This window comes from Oncorhynchus nerka, linkage group LG22 (genome assembly GCF_034236695.1).
Source record: "Oncorhynchus nerka isolate Pitt River linkage group LG22, Oner_Uvic_2.0, whole genome shotgun sequence".
Lineage (NCBI taxonomy): Eukaryota > Metazoa > Chordata > Actinopteri > Salmoniformes > Salmonidae > Oncorhynchus > Oncorhynchus nerka.
This window is the reverse complement of record NC_088417.1, coordinates 72,572,510-72,593,957: the sequence shown is the minus strand read 5'-3', so window position 1 is coordinate 72,593,957 and position 21,448 is coordinate 72,572,510. Positions and strand designations below refer to the sequence as shown.

General features: G+C 42.1%; 1 protein-coding gene across 1 annotated transcript; it reads left to right on the top strand.

Moving 5' to 3' along the window:
* Positions 1 to 3,996: 3,996 nt before the first annotated feature.
* Positions 3,997 to 20,189, top strand: LOC115104783 (uracil phosphoribosyltransferase homolog). The gene is made up of 7 exons (XM_065006819.1): positions 3,997 to 4,050; positions 4,135 to 4,190; positions 5,861 to 6,026; positions 10,925 to 10,994; positions 11,108 to 11,170; positions 11,395 to 11,640; positions 19,695 to 20,189. The coding sequence occupies exons 1-7, from the start codon at positions 3,997 to 3,999 to the stop codon at positions 19,832 to 19,834; spliced, it is 795 nt and encodes a 264-aa protein (XP_064862891.1). The 3' UTR covers positions 19,835 to 20,189.
* Positions 20,190 to 21,448: the final 1,259 nt, after the last annotated feature.

Genomic DNA, 21,448 nt, shown 5'->3' with positions numbered 1-21,448 from the left:
TAGAGAGAGCATACATAAATTCACACAGGACACCAGATGAGACAGGAGAAATACTCCAGATATAACAGCCTAGTCCCCCGACACATAAACTACTGCAGCATGAATACTGGAGGCTGAGACAAGAGGGGTCGGGATACAATGTGGCCCCGTCCGACGATACCCTCGGACAGGGCCAAACAGGCAGGATATAACCCAACCCACTTTGCTAAAGCACAACCCCCACACCACTAGAGGGATATCTTCAACCACCAACTTACCATCCTGAGACAAGGCCGAGTATAGCCCACAAAGATCTCCGCCACGGCACAACCCAAGGGGGGAAGCCAACCCACCACTAGTGTACATGGCTAAAGATTTTTATTTTCACGTCATCCAACAAATTTAAACGACTGGAGTTTGCTGAAGGACATTGGCACTTGGATTGAAACCAGTTGTATGGTCAAATGAAATGAAAATTGAGCTCTTTGGCCATGCACACCAGTTGTGGGTTTGGCGACGAAAGAAGGATTTGATAGGCAGACTATAACTCCATACTTACTGTAAAATATGGTGGTGGATCCTGGGGCCTTAGTTAAAGTTAACGGCATCATGATCTTTACCCAGTACCAGGACATTTTTGACAAAAACCTGGTTGTCTCTGCCGGGAGGCTAAATCTTGGCCACAAGTTGATTTTCAAGAAAGACAATATCCCCAAGCACACAAATAAATTGTTAACTGACCACAAAATCTGCATTTTGCAATGGCCATCTGTCTCCGGACCTGTGGTTTGAATTCAAGAGGACAGTCCATAAGCACATACTGTAAGTGCAGATTCTGAATGGAGAAATGGTCTAAGATCCCTCCCAATGTGTTCTCCATGTATATTGAAAAAGGCTCAGTGCCGTTTTCCTCGCAAGGTGAGGTGTATTGAAAGATATTGAAAACGGGTGCAAATAATTTTTACCTTAATCTTTTTTTAGAAAAAACAAATATTACTTTTTAAACTAAATCTCTTTCTCTGCACAATTGTATTAGTATAAAATAATACAATTACACAATGTTATGGAGCATACAGTATAGCTCAGTATTTTTATTATACAATATTTTTTGCTAATCTTTATCAAGGGTGTTCCTGCCTTCTTCTTCTCGTGTGGCAGAATTCCAAATCAGATTTTTCAACACACACACACACATGTTTGATTTACTATTCTTGTGGGGACCAAAGAATTGACTCCCATTCAAAATCCTATGTTCCATAACCTCTAACCCCAAGTGGTGCAGCAGTCTAAGGCATTGCATCTAAGTGCAAGAGGTGTCATTACAGTCCCTGATTTGAATCCAGGCTGTATCATAGTCGGCAGTCTCAATCTTATTGTAAATAACAAATTCTTATTGTAAATAAGAATTTGTTTTTAACTGACTTGCTTAGTTAAATTAAAACATGTAAATTAAAAACCTAACTATAACTCTATACCTAAATAGCCTTTTTCCTTGTGGAGACCAGCGAAATGTTGTTTGTTTTACTATACTTGTGAGGACTTCTGGTCCCCACAAGGATAGTAAAACCATACACACACACACACACACACACACAGCAACAGGTGAAAATATGGATAGGTTTCCATCTAAATTATAGCTAGGTTTCCATCTAAATTGCGACAGATTTTCATGCGAATATTCTCATCTACCTAAAACAATATGAGCATTTTTCCACCAGAGATGTGTTTACATGAAATGACTGTTTGCGGATAAAAGCATGTGCGTGATGACGTGGTGCACATAAAATAACTATGACAATTAAATTCCCATATATCGAATGAAAATAGAAATGAAATGGGTTTCCATCACATTTTCAACTCTCCTGATGGTTTTGTCACAAAAACTGTTGCGTTATATTGTAAATGTCCTCACACTTTTGTCTTGACACATGCATTCTAGCCAACAGCTCATAGATACAGTGCGGGTCGGCTACCTACATTATTAAATATTATTATGGATATGAGCAATATTATTTGTATTTGTCAAATGGCAGCCAAGCATCGATCATTTCACCAGAATAAGACCATTGATATTTATTCCAAGCTCATTACCTTGCACATTCACCACCCTGTGAAGTTCATCATCGTTAATTTCATCTGTAGCCTAATAAACTGAATGTTTTCCCAAGTCGTAGTGGTAGGACCACACAACATATCATCACGTGACTCCAAGTTTGCTTGGATATGATGGTTATAAATATGTGTATCAATATTTGCGCATAAAGGCGTTTCCGCAGCCATTACGTGCATAATTCATTTTACCGACACATAAAGATCCTACCATGTCGAACGGCCAAATTATCCATCCGCATTTATAAATTGTACCGGCATTTCATGCATCCATCAGCCCGGTCGTGACTTTTTTCATGCGTCAGATAATTCATCTGGATAAAACGGTTGGATGGAAACGTGTTTAGTGAGCTTCAACCGAAAACTTGTTGCGAGAATATCACCAGTACTAATGTCCTTTCTGAAAGTTGAATCAGTAGTGCTACACGACAGAACATCAACTCAGGTTCCAGATAATCGGGGGTACTTGTCTGTTAATAGAGACGCAAGCAAGCAGGCAGGCAGGCAGGCAGGCAGGCAGAGGATACCAACATGACTATATACTCTGCCGCCTATTGTCTAACGCAGCTGCCACTGGGACGACTGCGGTCGCAGATGCAAGTGCAAAATCCTCTAATCCAGGCAATATGGCACCCTACAACTGTAACATGGTTTCAAAAAAAAAAACTCATTTACGCACTCCTGAAAGAAAACGAAACCTTCTAAACTAAACCTCCAAAGGCCAAACATCACTACTAAATTAAGTGATGAGGAGTCTATTTTTTTGTTGAACTATTGTCAGGTGATCAATTTGAAAGATCTTTCATTTTCATTATTGGAACCATGTTACAAAAAATACTGATAGTTTTTTCAAGAGTACATTTTTGTCCATGATTTATGCTGCAACTGGTTGATCGCCTCAAACCATACCTTCTCAATAAACATGATTCAAATCCAACCACTGACTGTTTGCTGATTGTTGTTGTTCTAAGACAGAGAAGAGGTGAAGCGAGAGGTTTCACTTTGTCCTAAATCTGTACTAAATAAGCCCAATGCGTTTCTATGGGCTTATTTTGGACCGAAGCTTGTGGACCTTTGGCAAATCTGTAACGGGTGTCGTCATCTGAAGAGGAGCGTGGTAAGTGTTCATGCTTTTTATTTAAACTGAACACTAATAACAAAATAACAAAGATAATGAACGAAACCCAAACAGTCCTGTAAGATGCATGAAAAAAAACTAAACCGAAAATAACTACCCACCAAGCATAGTTGGAGAAAAGCTGCCTAAGTATGGTTCCCAATCAGAGACAACGCTAGTCAGCTGTGCCTGATTGAGAACCATACCCTGCCAAGAAAATTCCTTGCAAAATCAGAGCTGAACAACAATAGTGAGGGTGCCAGCACCCCCTCAACAGCGTCCTGCCAGTACAAAGAAATACAAAACATAGAAAAATGGAACATAGAATGCCCACCCAAATCACACCCTGACCAAACCAAAATAGAGACATAAAAAGCTCTCTAAGGTCAGGGCGTGACAACATCGATGTAGGCCACTTGACTATCATCATCATCATCTCGGCCATTGTATCGTAGGCATTAAAAATAGTCTCATGCACTCATTGACAGAATGCGCCCTCAAGTGGTCCAGACCGACAGAAATTCTGGCCAGGTGTGACCTAATTTCCTGTTTATGTGCCTGTAGCTTCATGCTAATAAGGATATTTTTTTGCTACCTCCACCCAGAAATGGGGAAGACAAAAAATGTCTACCAAGACATTAATATGAATAGCAAAAGGATACTGCTTATTTAACTATTTAACGTGTTCTTTATTCAATGAGGACGTATTTTGACAACGGTACTGGTACGGAAATCAAAATTCCTTGCAAAATCAGCAGCTGAACAACAATGACAGTCAAGAGCACGTGGCAATGAGCAGCACCAAGCATGTTCGGTTTAATAGCTGCGGCAACAGCGTCCTGCCAGTATCGCATAGAAATGCAGAGGTCTCTGAAACTTGAGATCATGTGTTCAACAATGAACTACCGAGGAAGATTGGACTGTAATTAAAACTGCTTCCTTTGAATGACCAAATTCGAGAATTACAGACCATCATTAGAGACAAGTGAGTAATCTTTTGTCAGTATGATGTTGAGATGTGTCTGTTACTTGAACTCTGTGAAGTGTTTATTTGGGCTGCAATCTGAGGTGCAGTTAACTTGAGTTTAAGACATGAAGGTCAGTCAATCTGGAACATTTCAAGAACTTTGAAAGTTTCTTCAAATGCAGTCGTAAAAACCATCAAGCGCTATGATGAAACTGGCTCTCATGAAGACCCATTTACCTCTGATGCAGAGAATACGTTAATTAATGATGGACTGTCATTTCTCTTTGCTTATTTGAGCAGTTTTTTCTGTAATATGGATTTGGTCTTTTACCAAATTGGGCACTCTTCTGTATACCACCCCTACCTTTTCACAACACAACTGATTGGCTCAAATGCATGAAGGAAAGAAATTCCACAAATTAACTTTTAACAAGGCACACCTGTTAATTGAAACGCATTTCAGGTGACTACCTCATGAACTGGTTGAGAAAATTCCAAGAGTGTGCACAGCTGTCATCAAGGAAAAGGGTAGCTACTTTGAATAATCTCAAATATAAAATATATGTTGATTTGTTTAACACTTTTTTTGGTGACTTACATGATTCCATATGTGTTATTTATAGTTTTGATGTCTTCACTATTATTCTACAATGTAGAAAATAGTAAAAATAAAGAAACTATATAACACAAGGTTTCTAATACAAATAATGTTAGACCTTACAGAACAATCAACACTATACTGATAACTGAACATTAAATGATTGCAATAATCACAATTTGAGTTTCCATTTTGAATAACAAGCTGTTGTAAGGTGATACCACGAATAGGCCTACAGGTTACGTTTTTGAAAGTTGATCATGGTCGTCACTAGTTTCAGAGAAAAATAGTTTAATAGTCACATATACAGGGTTGCATATGTAATTACAGGGCACAGTGAAATTCTTGAGCTCCAACAATGCAGTACACAGTTAAATAAAACAATACAAATAATACAAATAGATCATACTAATAATATACAAATAATAATATATAGCGATGATAAATGGGAGTGTCCGTAGGAGGAGCAGAAGAGGGGAGGAAGTCCGGAGAGGGGGTGGGGTGTATCTGACTAGTGGTGGCTATTCAGCAGCCTGATGGTCTGGGGGTAGAAGCTATTGGCCAGTCTTTCAGTTTTTGCCATGATGCTCTTATACTGTCCTGAGTGATGGAAACAGGGAGAATATTTATGGCTCGGGTGAAGGCTGTAAAGACAAAATGTCTGTGTACACTATGCTATCCCTGATGCAGTAACATTTTAAAAAATTTGAAGTAAGCTCTATGCAACAACATTTTGAGTGCGAACCCATTACACCTCTGTCTGAATTTGCAGGTTTTACCCACCAGCCAAGCTTTTGGGAGAGCGCGATGGTTCTCTTTTGATTAGAGGGGCTGGGGTCCCTTCTTGGCCTTTCTGCAACACCTGGTGTGTCCTGGAGGGCAGGCAGTGTGCCCCCAATTGTGCGTTCAGCTGAGCGTACCACTCTCTGTAGCGCCTTGCACTCAGTGGCCGTACAGTGGTACAGCCTGACAGTAATGCTCCCGATGGTGCTCCTGTGGAACACTGAGGGCCCTTGGAGACATGCCGATTTCTTCAGCATCCTGAGGTTGCCTTCTTCACCACAGTGTCCATGTGGTTTGCCCATTTCAGCTCCTCGAAGATGTGTACGCCGAGGAACTTGAAGTTTTCGACCGTCTCCATCATGGGCCCGTTGATGAGGATGGGGGCGTGCCTAGCCTGGTTCCTCCTGAAGTTCACAATCAGCTCTTTTGTTTTGCTGACATTGAGGAAGAGGTTGTTTCCCTGGCACCACGCCGTCAGAGTGCCTACCTCCTCCCTGTAGGCCGTCTCGTTGTTTTTGGTAATCAGGCCTACTACTGTCGTGTCGTCAGCAAACTTGATGATGGAGTTGGAACTGTGTGAGGCCACACAGTCGTGTGTATACAGGGAGTACAGGAGGGTACTGAGGACGTACCCTTGTGGGGCCCCTGTGTTGAGAATCAGTGTACAGTATGTAATGTCACCACCTGGGGGGCGGCCCGTCAGGATGTCCAGGACCCAGTTGCATAGGGAGGAGTTCAGGGCCGTGAGCTTAGAGGGCACTATGGTATTGAAGGCCGAGCTGTAGTTGATGAACAGCATCCTCACATATGCATTCCTTTTGTCCAGGTGGGAGAGGGCAGTGTGCAGTGCAATGGTGATTGTGTCATTCGTGGATCTGTCAGGGTGGTAGGCAAATTGGAGCGGGTCGAGTGTGTCGTTGAGGGAGGAGGTGATGTGGTCTTTGTCTAGCCTCTCGAAGCACTTCATGACTACGGAAGTGAGTGCTATGGGTCGGTAATCATTCAGTTCAGTTACTTTCCCTTTCTTGGGCACAGGGATGATAATGGACATCCTGAAGCAGGTGGGGATATCAGCCTGTGCTAGAGAGAGATTGAACATGTAAAAAATAAACAGGGGTTGGGACCAAATTATTTTCCGATAGTTTTGTTCTGAACAGAACCACTATTTTTTTTGTTCCGTTCCACTGTTCCGACTAGCAAAAAAAGTTCAGAACTGGTTCGAACCCAAAACAGTACTTGTTTATATTGTTCCTTTCCTCTTTTTTTAACCTGTGAAATAATTTTATTTTATTTAGCTCATTAAGTTACTTCACCTGTCAGTGTGGATAGAACAGGAAAGCTAGTTGTTTACATGTGTGGTGGACAGATAAGGGTAGCCTATGGTGCAAGATGTGACAAACATTTTATGGGTAGAGAGAAGGCGAGAGAGGGTTGAGGAGCAGGCTTGAAGCACTAAGCATCTTGTTATGACATGCATTATCTGAATTAGGTCCACATAATTATACCAATGTGATAACTAGGCCTATAGTATCCTTAACTAGCATTGAAAATTTTCATCCATTCATCTCTAGCTAATGAAAAGAATCGAGCCCAATTTTCTCGCGCTTCTAACGTCAGTAAAGTAGCCTATGCTTCAGAGGGGGGAGTGGCACGTAGCCTAAACCCGCACACACACTGGCAAAGATTTTCAGCTTGCAGGCAGATGCTGGAATACCTTTTTGAATGACAGAATGAGGGCTTTGCATAGTTGCTTTGTTGTGTTTTTTTTGTGGGACTAGAAAAAAAATGCCTGGAATGTAAAATAATGTTATTAACCGGTTTACTTTATTTTAAAATAACGGTTCTGTTCCAGAACAGTATAGATCATTTTCATTCCCGGTTCCGTTTCTGTACCTTGGATAAAATTATTTTACTGTTCCCTGAACCAGTTCCAACCCCTGCCAAAAACACAACAGGCAACTGGTTAAGCATGTTCTAAGATCGCGGCTAGTGATGTTGTCTGGCCTTGCAAGGGCTAACACGTATGTCCTACATGGAGACCGTAACCACGAAGACCTCGTTGTCCTCAGGGGCTCTCTTCGGCTAATAGTCATCGATGTGCTCGAAGCATTAGAAAAAGCTGCTTACAGTGGGGCAAAAAAGTATTTAGTCAGCCACCAATTGTGCAAGTTCTCCCACTTAAAAAAATGAGAGGCCTGTAATTTTCATCATAAGTACACTTCAACGATGACAGACAAAATGAGGAAAACAAATCCAGAAAATCACATTGTAGGATTTTTAATGAATTTATTTGCAAATGATGGTGGAAGATAAGTATTTGGTCAATAACAAAAGTTTAAGCAGTCCTAATACGTCCATCAGCTCCGGGGGAAGCCTTCCCAACAGGCCAGAAAGCTTGAGGGTCCATGATGTGAACCACTTGATCCACAGTAAGTTCCCTTCCATCCTTCCTCCACTTGTCTTTCCTGTAGACTTGGCAAGAAATAGCGAACGAACTGGGACCAAATGTGATCGGCAAGGACTTGGCTATGCCTCCAGCTGTGTTTCCCTAGGATGTTACTGGAGTCATACAAAACCTGAGGAAGAGATACATCGTAGCGTCCCATGAGTAGGAGGCTCAGTGTGACGGGATCTGGGTCCGTGACATTGGAGGAGATGTTCCCGAGGGGTTTTGCATTCAAGATTCCCTCTACTTCTGTAAGCACAGTGCAGAGCACGGTTTCAGTGACTATCTGTTCCTTGAGTATGACCTTGGGAGCAGTCTTCAATGATTTCACCTCTCTTTCCCACGTTCCACCAAAGTGAGGAGCGCTTGGTGTGTTGAACTGGAATGTTATCCTCTGTTCGGCCAATTGTTCCTTCAGGTGGGGGGCCATCACTTTGAAGCCTCTCGCAGTTCTCGGTCTCCTCCAACGAAGTTCTTACCAATGTCCGAAAGAAGCTCGAATGACTTGCCTCGAAGTGTAATGAAGCGTCTTAGAGACATCAGGATCTCCAAAACATGTGAAGAAATTTTTGCCTATGAATAGAAAATGAAATACAGAAATATCTCATTTATATAAGTATTCACACCCCAATGTCAATACTTTGTAGAAGCACCTTTGGTAGGGATTACAGCTGAGTCTTTCTGGGTAAGTCTAACATGCTGACCACACCGTTCATGTCGCGTGCGCAAGCATTGCTAAATAAATATATACATACATGTTATTTAATCATTGCACCCACACTGCTTGCGAGCGTCTGTGTAGCCAGGCGCTAAAATACAACATGGTTCTATTTGTGATGCAAGTCCCATCTCCTCATTGGTTTTTAGGAGCATATACCCACGTGGGTGATTGAAAGATGAACTGAGGTCCACACTCCAGGCCAGTCGATAGTGGTAATGCACCTTAAAGTTGGTTGCCAACCCCCATATGACAAACTTGTACCCCTTTTATCTGTGAATTAATTGTCGGGGGAGTAGAGGCCCTTGTGCATTTTAGGTAAAATAACAACCAAATGTTTATATCCCATGACAAATTAGCTAGCAACAGCAAGCTAGCTGGCTAAATTGCCATAAATGTTTAATGCTTTTTGACCTGCCCCCAAATTAATATAGTTGTTTCAGAGTTTGGTTTTATATTTCAACCTGTTTCCTGATCGTGTCTGGTGTGGGGGGACAAAATCAACATGCGCGTGGTCTGGTCAGCATGTAAGAGCTTTCCACACCTGGATTATGCAACATTTGCCCATTATTCTTTTTAAAGTTCTTCAAGCGCCGTCAAATGAGTTGTTGATCATTGCTAAGGAGGGGAGCAACTGCGGCCCCTCATGATGAGATTAGATTTTGTTGTTGCCCACACCCCCATCAATGTTGTCCATCCCTGTAACAGTCACATTCACGGTCTTCTTGGTAAGCAACTCCAGTGTAGATTAGGTCTTGTGTTATTGTCCTGCTGAAAGGTGAAATGATCTCCCAGTGTCTGGTGGAAAGCAGGATTTTTGCCGGTTCTTAGCTCAATTCCGTTAATTTTTTTAATCTGAAAAACTCCCCAGTCCTTAACGAATACAAGCATGCCCATTACATTAGGCAGCTACCACTATGCTTGAAAATATAGAGAGTGGTACTCAGTAATGTGTTGTATTTGCCCCTAACATAAAATGTTGTATTCAGGACAAAAAGGGAATTGCTTTGCCACATTTTTTAAATATTAGTTTAGTGTCTTGTTGCAAGTTTTGGAATATTTCATTATTTTCACTCTGTCAATTTGGTTAGTATTGTGGAGTAACTACAATGTTGTTGGTCCATCCTCAGTTTTCTCCTATCACAGCCATTAAACTCTGTAACTGTTTTAAAGTCCCCATTGGCCTCATGGTGAAATCCCTGAGCAGTTTCCTTCCTCTCCGGCAACTGAGTTAGGAAGGACGCCTGTATCTTTGTAGTGACTGGGTGTATTGACACATCATCCAAAGTGTAATTAAGAACTTCACCATGCTCAAAGGAATATTCAATGTCTGCTTTTTTATTTTTTTAACCATCTACCAATAGGTGCCATTCTTTGCGAGGCATTGGAAAACCTCCCTGGTCTTTGTGGTTGACTCTGTCTTTGAAATTCACTGCTCGACTGATGGACCTTACAGATAATTAATTGTGTGGGGTACAGAGATGTAGTCATTGAGAAAATCATGTTAAACACTCTTATTGCACACAGATCCATGCAACTTGTTATGTGACTTGTTAAGCACATTTTTACTCCTGAACTTATTAAGGCTTGCCATAACAAAGGGGTTGAATACTTATTGACTGAAGACATTTCAGTTTTTTGTTTTTAATTCATTTGTAAAAATTTCAATAAACTTCCACTGACATTATGGGGTATTGTGTGTAGGCCAGTGACAGAAAATCTCAATTGAATCAATTTTAAATTCAGGCTGAATGGCAACAAAATATGGAAAAAGTCAAGGGGTGTGAATACTTTCTGAAGGCACTGTATGAATGAATGACATTTTATTTTTTGTCAAATCGCCAGTTGGCAGCCCATCCCTTATGTGATTAATTGACAAACAAATTTCACAATAATTAACTGTGATAATTCAGTGATAATTCTTCTTCCAGTGTTCTCTGCCGTGTGCATCGCATAAAGAGTAATGTGCACCATGTCATTGCTCTCTCTCGCTCTGCTTTGTGTGTATTTTTCTAGCTGTCACTCAAAATGGTGAGGAGCTGAAGCTCATTGGCTAGAACTCTAATTGCTAAGGGGCTGTCCCACATTGGGGAAAATGGTGCAGCACAGCTTCCAGAAAAACAGTCGCTTTCAAACTAGAGATTTTGTGAATGACTCATTTGTATAATGCACACTGTATTGTTTTGACCCACTCGGTTTGTCCACAGATCAGACTAGTGGTTGAAGAGGGACTCAATCAGCTGCCATACAGCGAGTGTACAGTGACCACTCCCACAGGTTAGACATATTGAGTGAAATTCGGTTGAAATTATAGAAATTGGGCAAATACTATGCATTACTGTAAAATGACTATTTTAATCTCTCGCTCCCTCTCCCAACTCTTCCTTCAGGGCATAAGTATGATGGCGTGAAGTTTGAGAAAGGCAACTGCGGTGTCAGCATTATGAGAAGCGGTAAGACACTGATTATATAGGAGATTAAAGGAAAAATACATCTAAATTGGTCTCTGACTAGAATCCCTGACTGGTAGATTTGCCTATAAGCATCTGACATACATAGTACTATCAAATCACTGTTTGACTTATCAGTTGCTCATCATTACTATGTCTTGTATGAGGTTTCATTTGAATGAACTGAGTGGAATTCAACATCTATCCATTTCTGTGTGTGTGTGTAGGCGAGGCCATGGAGCAGGGACTCCGAGACTGCTGCAGGTCCATCCATATCGGTAAGATCCTCATCCAGAGTGACAAGGACACCCAGAAGATCAAAGTTTACAACGCCAAGTTCCCCCTAGATATCAACAGGAGGAAAGTCCTCCTAATGTATCCCATTCCCACTACGTATGGATCATCATGTCAAGTATGGATCACCAACAGACTCAATACTGTACTAACTCCTCCTCGGGACAAAGAGTTCAGGTGAAGTGTTGCTCTACCCTGGGCCCAATGATCTGTGCTGTTGGTGTCACTTTTTGAATGAACCAGAAATTAGGACTAAATTGCTCCCGTTAGCAAGGCAATAGTGTAATAGTCATGGGCATCCCCTGTTTTTATGAAGAACACTTGACAGTGAGACTTTTCCACTTGATTTGCTCTTTGCAACATGATTTTTGTTAAATTACACCTTCCAGCTAAGATAATTGTGGGAAGGTGTCTTTTATTCGGCTCTGAAAATGACCTTGGTAGGTAGCGTGCTTCATATTTTTCAGCATAATTTTCCCCAGGCAGATAATTACACATTTCTGAGGGAAACCATAAAGAGCTCACTGGACGGCAATGAAAATTATGAATAGGCCAAATGGAGCCACTGAGAGTGAAGTAATGGTCATCTTTTTGTCCACTAACTAGCATCCCTCTCTGGGAGGATTGAAAACGTGCCTTGAGACAGATCAAAATGACATTTTATTATTTTATAGAAAGTATCAGCAGATGAGTCATAGTAACGATCACTCAAGGCTAGTACTAAGGACAGACTTTTCTTCAAGACTTCATTCATGTTGCCTGTTCCTCGGTCAAGTCACTGTGATGTCTGTCCTGTTTTTATGCTATCTAATATACATATGTTCTGCCTTCAGGTACAGATAACACAGTGATTGAGGCTGTGAGAGTTCTGACTGAACATGGTCTCCGGGCCAAACTCCACCCCTCACCTATATAACACTGCCTCACCACAATAACACTGCCTCAACTATAGTCCCTACCTTAATATGGAAGTAGACTTCATAAGGTTCAACATTCTAGGGTTTCATACTACACCCTGTTTTCCATTCATTCCCGGGCTCTATTTGTAACTGCGCAAGTGTGAAGCGTGTGTTAGTTTGCAATTTCGTCATGCAAAACTGACACAGTGGCATTTTCCAGCCTTAACGCCCGGTTCGGCAATTTATAATATCAGCTTGCTTGTGCTAAGGTGGGAGGGGTAGCCATATTTGAGGCTTGTTTTTAAGGACACACCTCAAATATGGCCACCGGTCGAGGGAACTCTATGAAAATAGGGATGGATAGCCTACTTGAACAAGCCAAATGCAGGCATGTGAATTGTGAATAATTAAAAAGCATTAGAGCAAAAACCCTCCAAAATATTTCAAAGCACTCACAGTAGACCATTTAAACCCCCTTTTATCTGTAGGGTACTTTTGGTTAATGACCTGGACAAAAATACACACCTATGCGTTGCTTCTAAACCAGCCTTGATTAAGGGGGCGGGCAGGCTATATACTTGGCTTTTAATCAAATTAAACGAAATGGGGGGAAACCAATATTATTTTTATGTTTCTAATTACGAGATTCACCAGCACAAAAGGCACACCTCTCCTTCCATGGGCACTGTGCTTTTAAAACTTCCCATTAACGCTGCTTGAAATTGTAACTTTTGCGCTTGTTTTTAAGGACATACCTGCTCAAGTGTAATGCTTTTATCATGTTGCTCCCGCTGTCGGTTGTCATGCACACCTGTCTGTCTTCGTGCGTCTTTGAGACCCTGGGCTATTGCTTCACTGGTATGGTCATCGGGGAAGTATGACGTCTTGAGGCATACATTAAGCAATGTCTATTTTTCATCTATATAGTGGGACTGTCAAGCTTAGGTATGGCTCCGACATTTTGCTCGACCATAGATCGGTTGTGGTGGAAAAGTAAGACACATTAGCCAGCTTCTCAGTGACTCTTTGGCGGGTAGCAATGTATAACCGCGGCATTGCTTCTTCTGCAAAATACTTGCGGCTTGGTAGCTGATATTTGGGGTCAATTGTGTTTAGTAGCTTTTTGAAGCCAGGCTTCTCCACTGTATAGAAGGGGACCATATATTTTGCTATATGATAGGTCACCGCACCTGTTATCTCCTTCCACCTCAAAGTTCTTGTCATATGGGATGATGTTTGAAAATTATGCAGCTATGGTATATTTAAGCAATAAGGCCCGAGGCTAAAGGCTGTTCTTATGAAAGACACAAAATAAATGTACATGTTACAGGCACTAAAATGCAACTTGGTTCTATTTTTTATGATTGACGTGCTGCAAGTCCCGCCTCTCCCATATCCTCATTAGTTTTTAGGAGCATATACCCACATGGGGATTTTAAATCTGAACTGAGGTCCAGTCTCCAGCCCAGTTGGTGGTGGTAATGCACCTTAAAGTTGGTTGCCAACTGCCATATAAAGTCAGAAAAATAAGAAAGCGACTGAAGGAGGAGAGATGACTAAAAACGAACTAAGTATCTGTGGATTAATTGTTGGAGTAGAGGACCTTGTGCTTTTCAGGTAAAATAACAACCCAACGTTTATATCGCAGGTCAAATTAGCTAGCAAAAGCAAGCTTGCTAAATGGCCATGAATGTTTAATGCGTTTCGACCTATCCCAAAATAACAATGGTGGTTCAGACTTCGTTCTGATATTTCAACCTGCGCGTCCTGATCACATCTGGTGTGGATGGACAAAATCAACATGCCCGCGATGGCATACCATATTTCGTAGCAATTGTCTTTCGACACACTTTGCACAGGACATTGGTTTGCTGAACATGTAACTTCTCAAACCTGAACCACTTCCTTATGATAGAACAAACATTGCTACCCTTTTTGGGAATGATTTCATTCTCACAAGAGGCTGAGCTGGCTTCCTCATTGTAGAATGCCTGCCGCTACACTTCATGAGCATGGTTACAACTTGGGGAAAGGCTGGCCAGGATTGTGATTTGTGGACAACTTTTGTGCATGTGTTGTGACACCGTTGGGGCATGGTTCTGTTCACTATGGGTTGACAGAGCAAGATGTCGCATTTGCCAACGTTATAACTCAAACCCTCATAAAAACAACAAAACCTTGATTCTTGCCATACAGCCATTTGGTATATTGCACAAAAACATACAGTACCAGTCAAATATATTGATTTAATTGTATTAATTTGAATGTACAGTACCAGTCAAAAGTTTGGACACCTACTTATTCAAGGGTTTTTCTTTATTTGTACTATTTTCTACATTGTAGAATAATAGTGAAGACATCAAAACTACAAAATAATACATGGAATCATGTAGTAACCAAAAGTGTTAAACAAATCTAAATGTATTTTATATTTGAGATTCTTCAAAGTAGCCACCCTTTGCCTTGATGGCAGCGTTGCACAATCTTGGCATTCTCTCAACCACCTTCTTGAGGTAGTCACCTTGAATGCATTTAAATTAACAGGTGTGCCTTGTTAAAAGTTAATTTGTGGAATTTATTTTCTTAATGCGTTTGAGACAATCAGTTATGTTGTGACAATGTAGGGGTGGTATACGGAAGAGTGCCCAATTTGGTAAAATATCAAGTCCATATTATGGCAAGAACAGCTCAAATAAGCAAAGAGAGAACCAGAGTCCACCATTACTTTAAGACATGAAGGTCAGTCAATACTGAACATTTCAAGAACTTTGGAAGTTTCTTCAAGTGCAGTTGCAAAAACTATTGAGTGCTATGATGAAACTGGCTCTCATGAGGACTGCCACAAGAAAGGAAGACCGAGTAATCTCTGCTGCAGAGGATAAGTTCATTAGAGTTACCAGCCTCAGAAATTGCAAATAAATGCTTCACAGAGTTCAAGTAACAGACACATCTCATCATCAATTGTTCAGAGGAGACTTTGTGAATCAGGCCTTCATGGTCGAATTGCTGCAAAGAAACCACTACTAAAGGACACCAATTAGAAGAAGAGACTTTCTTGGTCCAAAAAACACGAGCAATGGACATTAGACCAGTGGAAATCTGTCCTTTGGTCTGCTGGTTCCAACCGCCGTGTCTTTGTGAGATGCAGAGAAGGTGAACGGATGATCTCGCATGTGTGGTTCCCACCGTAAAGCATGGAGGAGGTGGTGTTATGGTGTGGGGGAGCTTTACTGGTGACACTGTCTGTGATTTGTTTAGAATTCAAGGCACACTTAACCAGCATGGCTACCACAGCATTCTGCAGCGATATACCATCCCATCTGGTTTGGGCTTAGTGGGACTATCATTTGTTTTTCAATAGGACAATGACCCAACAAACCTCTGCTGTGTAAGGGCTATTTTTTTATCAGATGGCCTGGCCTCCACAATCCCCCGACCTCAACCAAATTGAGATGGTTTGGGATGAGTGCTCAGCATATGTGGGAACTCATTCAAGACTGTTGGAAAAGCATTCCAGGTGAAGCTGGTTGAGATAATGCCAAGAGTGTGCAAAACTGTCATCAAGGCGAAGGGTGGCTATTTGAAGAACCTCAAATATAAAACAATTTTGATTTGTTCAACACTTTTTTTTGGGTTACTACATGATTCCATATATGTTATTTCATAGTTTTGATGTCTTCACTATTATTCTACACTGTAGAAAATAGTCAAAATAAAGAAAAACCCTTGAATGAGTTGGTTGTTCTAAAACATTTGACCAGTAGTCTTCCGTGACTTCCGGTGCCGACAGAGATGGCCGCCTCGCTTCGCGTTCCTAGGAAACTATGCAGTTTTTTTGTTTTTTTACGTGTTATTTCTTACATTAGTACCCCAGGTCATTTTTGGTTTCATTACATACAGTCGAGAAGAACTACTGAATATAAGAGCAGCGTCAACTCACCATTAGTACGACCAAGAATATGACTTTCGCGAAGCGGATCCTGTGTTCTGCCTTTCACCCAGGACAACAGAATGGATCCCAGCCGGCAACCCAAAAAAAACGACTTCGTAAAAGAGGGAAACGTAGCGGTCTTCTGGTCAGACTCCGGAGACGGGCACATCGTGCACCACTCCCCAGTATACTTCTCGCCAATGTCCAGTCTCTTGACAACAAGGTTGATGAAATCCGAGCACGGGTAGCATTCCAGAGGGACATCAGAGACTGTAACGTTCTTTGCTTCACGGAAACATGGCTCACTGGAGAGACGCTATCGGAGTCGGTGCAGCCAGCTGGTTTCTCCACGCATTGCGCAGACAGAAACAAACATCTTTCTGGTAAGAAGAGGGGCAGGGGGGGTATGCCTTATGAATAACGAGACGTGGTGTGATCATAACAACATACAGGAACTCAAGTCCTTCTGTTCTCCTGATTTTAGAATTCCTCACAATCAAATGTCGACCGCATTATCTACCAACGGAATTCTTTTTGATTATAATCACAGTATATATTCCCTCCCAAGCAGACACATCGATGGCCCTGAACAAACTTTATTTGACTCTATGCAAACTGGAAACCACATATCCTGAGGCTGCATTCAGTGTAGCTGGGGATTTTAAAGAGGCTAATCTGAAAACAAGACTCCCTAAATTCTATCAGCATATCGATTGCGCAACCAGAGCTGGTAAAACCCTGGATCATTGTTATTCTAACTTCTGCGACACATATAAGGCCCTGCCCTGCCCTCCTTTCGGAAAAGCTGACCACGACTCCATTTTGTTGATCCCTGCCTACAGACAGAAACTAAAACAAGAAGCTCCCACGCTGAGGTCTGTTCAATGCTGGTCCGACCAATCTGATTCCACACTCCAAGACTGCTTCCATCACGTGGACTGGGATATGTTTCGTATTGCGTCAGACAACAACATTGACGAATACGCTGATTCGGTGTGCGAGTTCATTAGAACGTGCGTTGAAGATGTCGTTCTCATAGCAACGATTAAAACTTTCCCAAACCAGAAACCGTGGATTGATTGCAGCATTCGCGTGAAACTGAAAGCGCGAACCACTGCTTTTAATCAGGGCAAGGTGACCGGAAATATGACCGAATACAAACAGTGTAGCTATTCCCTCCGCAAGGCAATCAAACAAGCTAAGCGTCAGTATAGAGACAAAGTAGAATCTCAATTCAACGGCTCAGACACAAGAGGTATGTGGCAGGGTCTACAGTCAATCACAGATTACAAAAAGAAAACCAGCCCCGTCACGGACCAGGATGTCTTGCTCCCAGGCAGACTAAATAACATTTTTGCCCGCTTTGAGGACAATACAGTGCCACTGACACGCCCTCGCAAGGCTGCAGGCCCAGACAGCATCCCCAGCCGCGCCCTCAGAGCATGCGCAGACCAGCTGGCTGGTGTGTTTACGGACATATTCAATCAATCCCTATCCCAGTCTGCTGTTCCCACATGCTTAAAGAGGGCCACCATTGTTCCTGTTCCCAAGAAAGCTAAGGTAACTGAGCTAAACGACTACCGCCCCGTAGCACTCACTTCCGTCATCATGAAGTGCTTTGAGAGACTAGTCAAGGACCATATCACCTCCACCCTACCTGACACCCTAGACCCACTCCAATTTGCTTACCGCCCAAATAGGTCCACAGACGATGCAATCTCAACCACACTGCACACTGCCCTAACCCATCTGGACAAGAGGAATACCTATGTGAGAATGCTGTTCATCGACTACAGCTCGGCATTTAACACCATAGTAACCTCCAAGCTCGTCATCAAGCTCGAGACCCTGGGTCTCGACCCCGCCCTGTGCAACTGGGTACTGGACTTCCTGACGGGCCGCCCCCAGGTGGTGAGGGTAGGCAACAACATCTCCACCCCGCTGATCCTCAACACTGGGGCCCCACAAGGGTGCGTTCTGAGCCCTCTCCTGTACTCCCTGTTCACCCACGACTGCGTGGCCACGCACGCCTCCAACTCAATCATCAAGTTTGCGGACGACACAACAGTGGTAGGCTTGATTACCAACAACGACGAGACGGCCTACAGGGAGGAGGTGAGGGCCCTCGGAGTGTGGTGTCAGGAAAATAACCTCACACTCAACGTCAACAAAACTAAGGAGATGATTGTGGACTTCAGGAAATAGCAGAGGGAACCCCCCCCCTATCCACATCGATGGAACAGTAGTGGAGAGGGTAGCAAGTTTTAAGTTCCTCGGCATACACATCACAGACAAACTGAATTGGTCCACCCACACAGACAGCATCGTGAAGAAGGCGCAGCAGCGCCTCTTCAACCTCAGGAGGCTGAAGAAATTCGGCTTGTCACCAAAAGCACTCACAAACTTCTACAGATGCACAATCGAGAGCATCCTGGCGGGCTGTATCTCCGCCTGGTACGGAAACGGCCCTCCAGGTCACCTACACCACCCGATGTTGCAGGAAGGCCATAAAGATCATCAAGGACAACAACCACCGAGCCACTGCCTGTTCACCCCGCTATCATCCAGAAGGTGAGGTCAGTACAGGTGCATCAAAGCTGGGACCGAGAGACTGAAAAACAGCTTCTATCTCAAGGCCATCAGACTGTTAAACAGCCACCACTAACATTGAGTGGCTGCTGCCAACACACTGACTCAACTCCAGCCACTTTAATAATGGGAATTGATGGGAAATGATGTCAAATATATCACTAGCCACTTTAAACAATGCTACCTAATATAATGTTTACATACCCTACATTATTCATCTCATATGTATACGTATATACTGTACTCTATATCATCTACTGCATCTTTATGTAATACATGTATCACTAGCCACTTTAACTATGCCACTTTGTTTACATACTCATCTCATATGTATATACTGTACTCTATACCATCTACTGTATCTTGCCTATGCCGCTCTGTACCATCACTCATTCATATATCTTTATGTACATATTCTTTATCCCCTTACTTGTGTGTATAAGACAGTAGTTTTGGAATGGTTAGTTAGATTACTTGTTGGTTATTACTGCATTGTCGGAACTAGAAGCACAAGCATTTCGCTACACTCGCATTAACATCTGCTAACCATGTGTATGCGACAAATAAAATTTGATTTGATTTAGTGTATTTAGCCACGGAGCATGTTCTGATTGGCCAGTGAGGGTCCAAGCATTGACACAAGTCTTGACACACTCACAACTTTTTTTTAATCAAAACCCAGCCATTTCGTGCCATCACCAGCTACTGCACCCTTAATTCCAGTTGTGAAAATAGCTATTATTACTGACACACTCCCTATAACGCTTCCGCCAGCGCTAAGATTTACCATGGCATTATGTTTGTTAAAATAGAGCCCTCAGTCTTATTGAAAGCACTGCAAGTCTAATGGTTGTGTCCATCATTCAAGAGTTCCCAGAAATCACCATACTGACCACCGAGGTGTACCCTGTGGCTCCCACACACTTTGGCCAGAGATACCTTGGGACAGACTAGTCAGCCCTCCAGGGCCATTCATTGGGATACCATACTATGAGAACCAACCATTGAATTGTCCCTCTCTCTGTCTGATGTCAATTTGTCCGCTTATTTCAAAAGGACTTGTTACCCTGCTCAAGAATGCTGCTTTGCTGTGTACTCCGCCTTAACCTGTGCTCCTCAGTCTGACACAAACAATGCAAAGATTTTCCTGGAAACAAGAAAAGCACATTCCATGCAGGTCTTTTAGGAACTAGTCTAGCGAGCTTGCATGTACTGCTGCCATTTTATTTATTCAGTTATGGTAGTTAATTCTAGGTTGTTTTCCCTCAACAGAAAGTCTAAAGTCAAATACAAAAAAAAGTTTTTTCAATGTATTCTATTGTCATTATTATTGCCACAAACTGTTTTAATGTATCATAAAACTCAGAAGAAACAAACCACTCGAGAAACGCTGACCAGATCTAAAGTGGAATTTTATGGTATGCACAATTTGGACATTTCAGAGTGGAAAAGTAGAGAAAAAGAAGCTCAGACATACATTTCCCTTTTGACAAGGAATACACAGATAAAACCCATAGAAATATAACAGTGAATGATTAACTACATTCTGAGAAAATTCTTCAGTCTATTGGATGTATTGACAAAGCATTCCCCTTTTCTTTCAGAGCAGGTTTGAGGATGGAATATATCACATTTGTAGAGGATACGGCGTCATCTTCACATACAGTGCGGTGAAAAGGTATTTTCCCCTTCCTGATTTCTTATTTATTTGTCACACTTAAATGTTTCAGATCACCAAACAAATGTTAATATTACACACTGATAACCCAAGTAAACACAAAATGCAGTTAAGTGATCATTTTATTTATTAAGGGAAAAAAAGCAATCCGAACCTTCATGGCCCTATGTGACAAAGTAATTGCCCCCCTTGTTAAATCATGAATTTACTGTGGTTAATCACATTTTCTGGAAAGCTGAGTTCAATTTCACTAGCCACACCCAGGCATGATTACTGCCAGACCTGTTGAATAAAGAAATCACTTAAATAGCACCTGTCTGACAAAGTGAAGTAGGCCAAAAGATCTCACAAAGCAAGACATCCTGCCGCGATCCAAAGAAATTCAGGAACAGATGAGAAACAAAGTAATTGACATCTATCAGTCTGGAAAGGGTTACAAAGCTATTTCTAAAGCTTTGGGACTCCAGCAAACCACGGTGAGGGAACATTATCCACAAATTGAGAAAGTTTGGAAGAGTGGTGAACCTTCCCAGAAGTGGCAGGCCTACCAAAATTACCCCAAGAGCGCAGTGACGACTCATCCAAGAGGTCACAAAGGAACCCACAACAACATCTAAAGAACTGCAGGCCTCACTTGCCTCAATTAAGGTCAGTGTTCATGACTCAACCATAAGAAAGAGACTGGGGAAAAAATGGCATCCATGACAGAGTTCCAAGGCAAAACCCATTGCTGACCAAAAATAACATAAAGGCTCGTCTCACTTTTGGCAAAAAACATCTTGATGATCCCCAAGACTTTTGGGGAAATATTCTGTGGACTTACGAGACAAAAATTGAACTTTTTGGAAGGTGTGCGTCAAGTTGCATCTTGCGTAAAAGTAACACAGCAT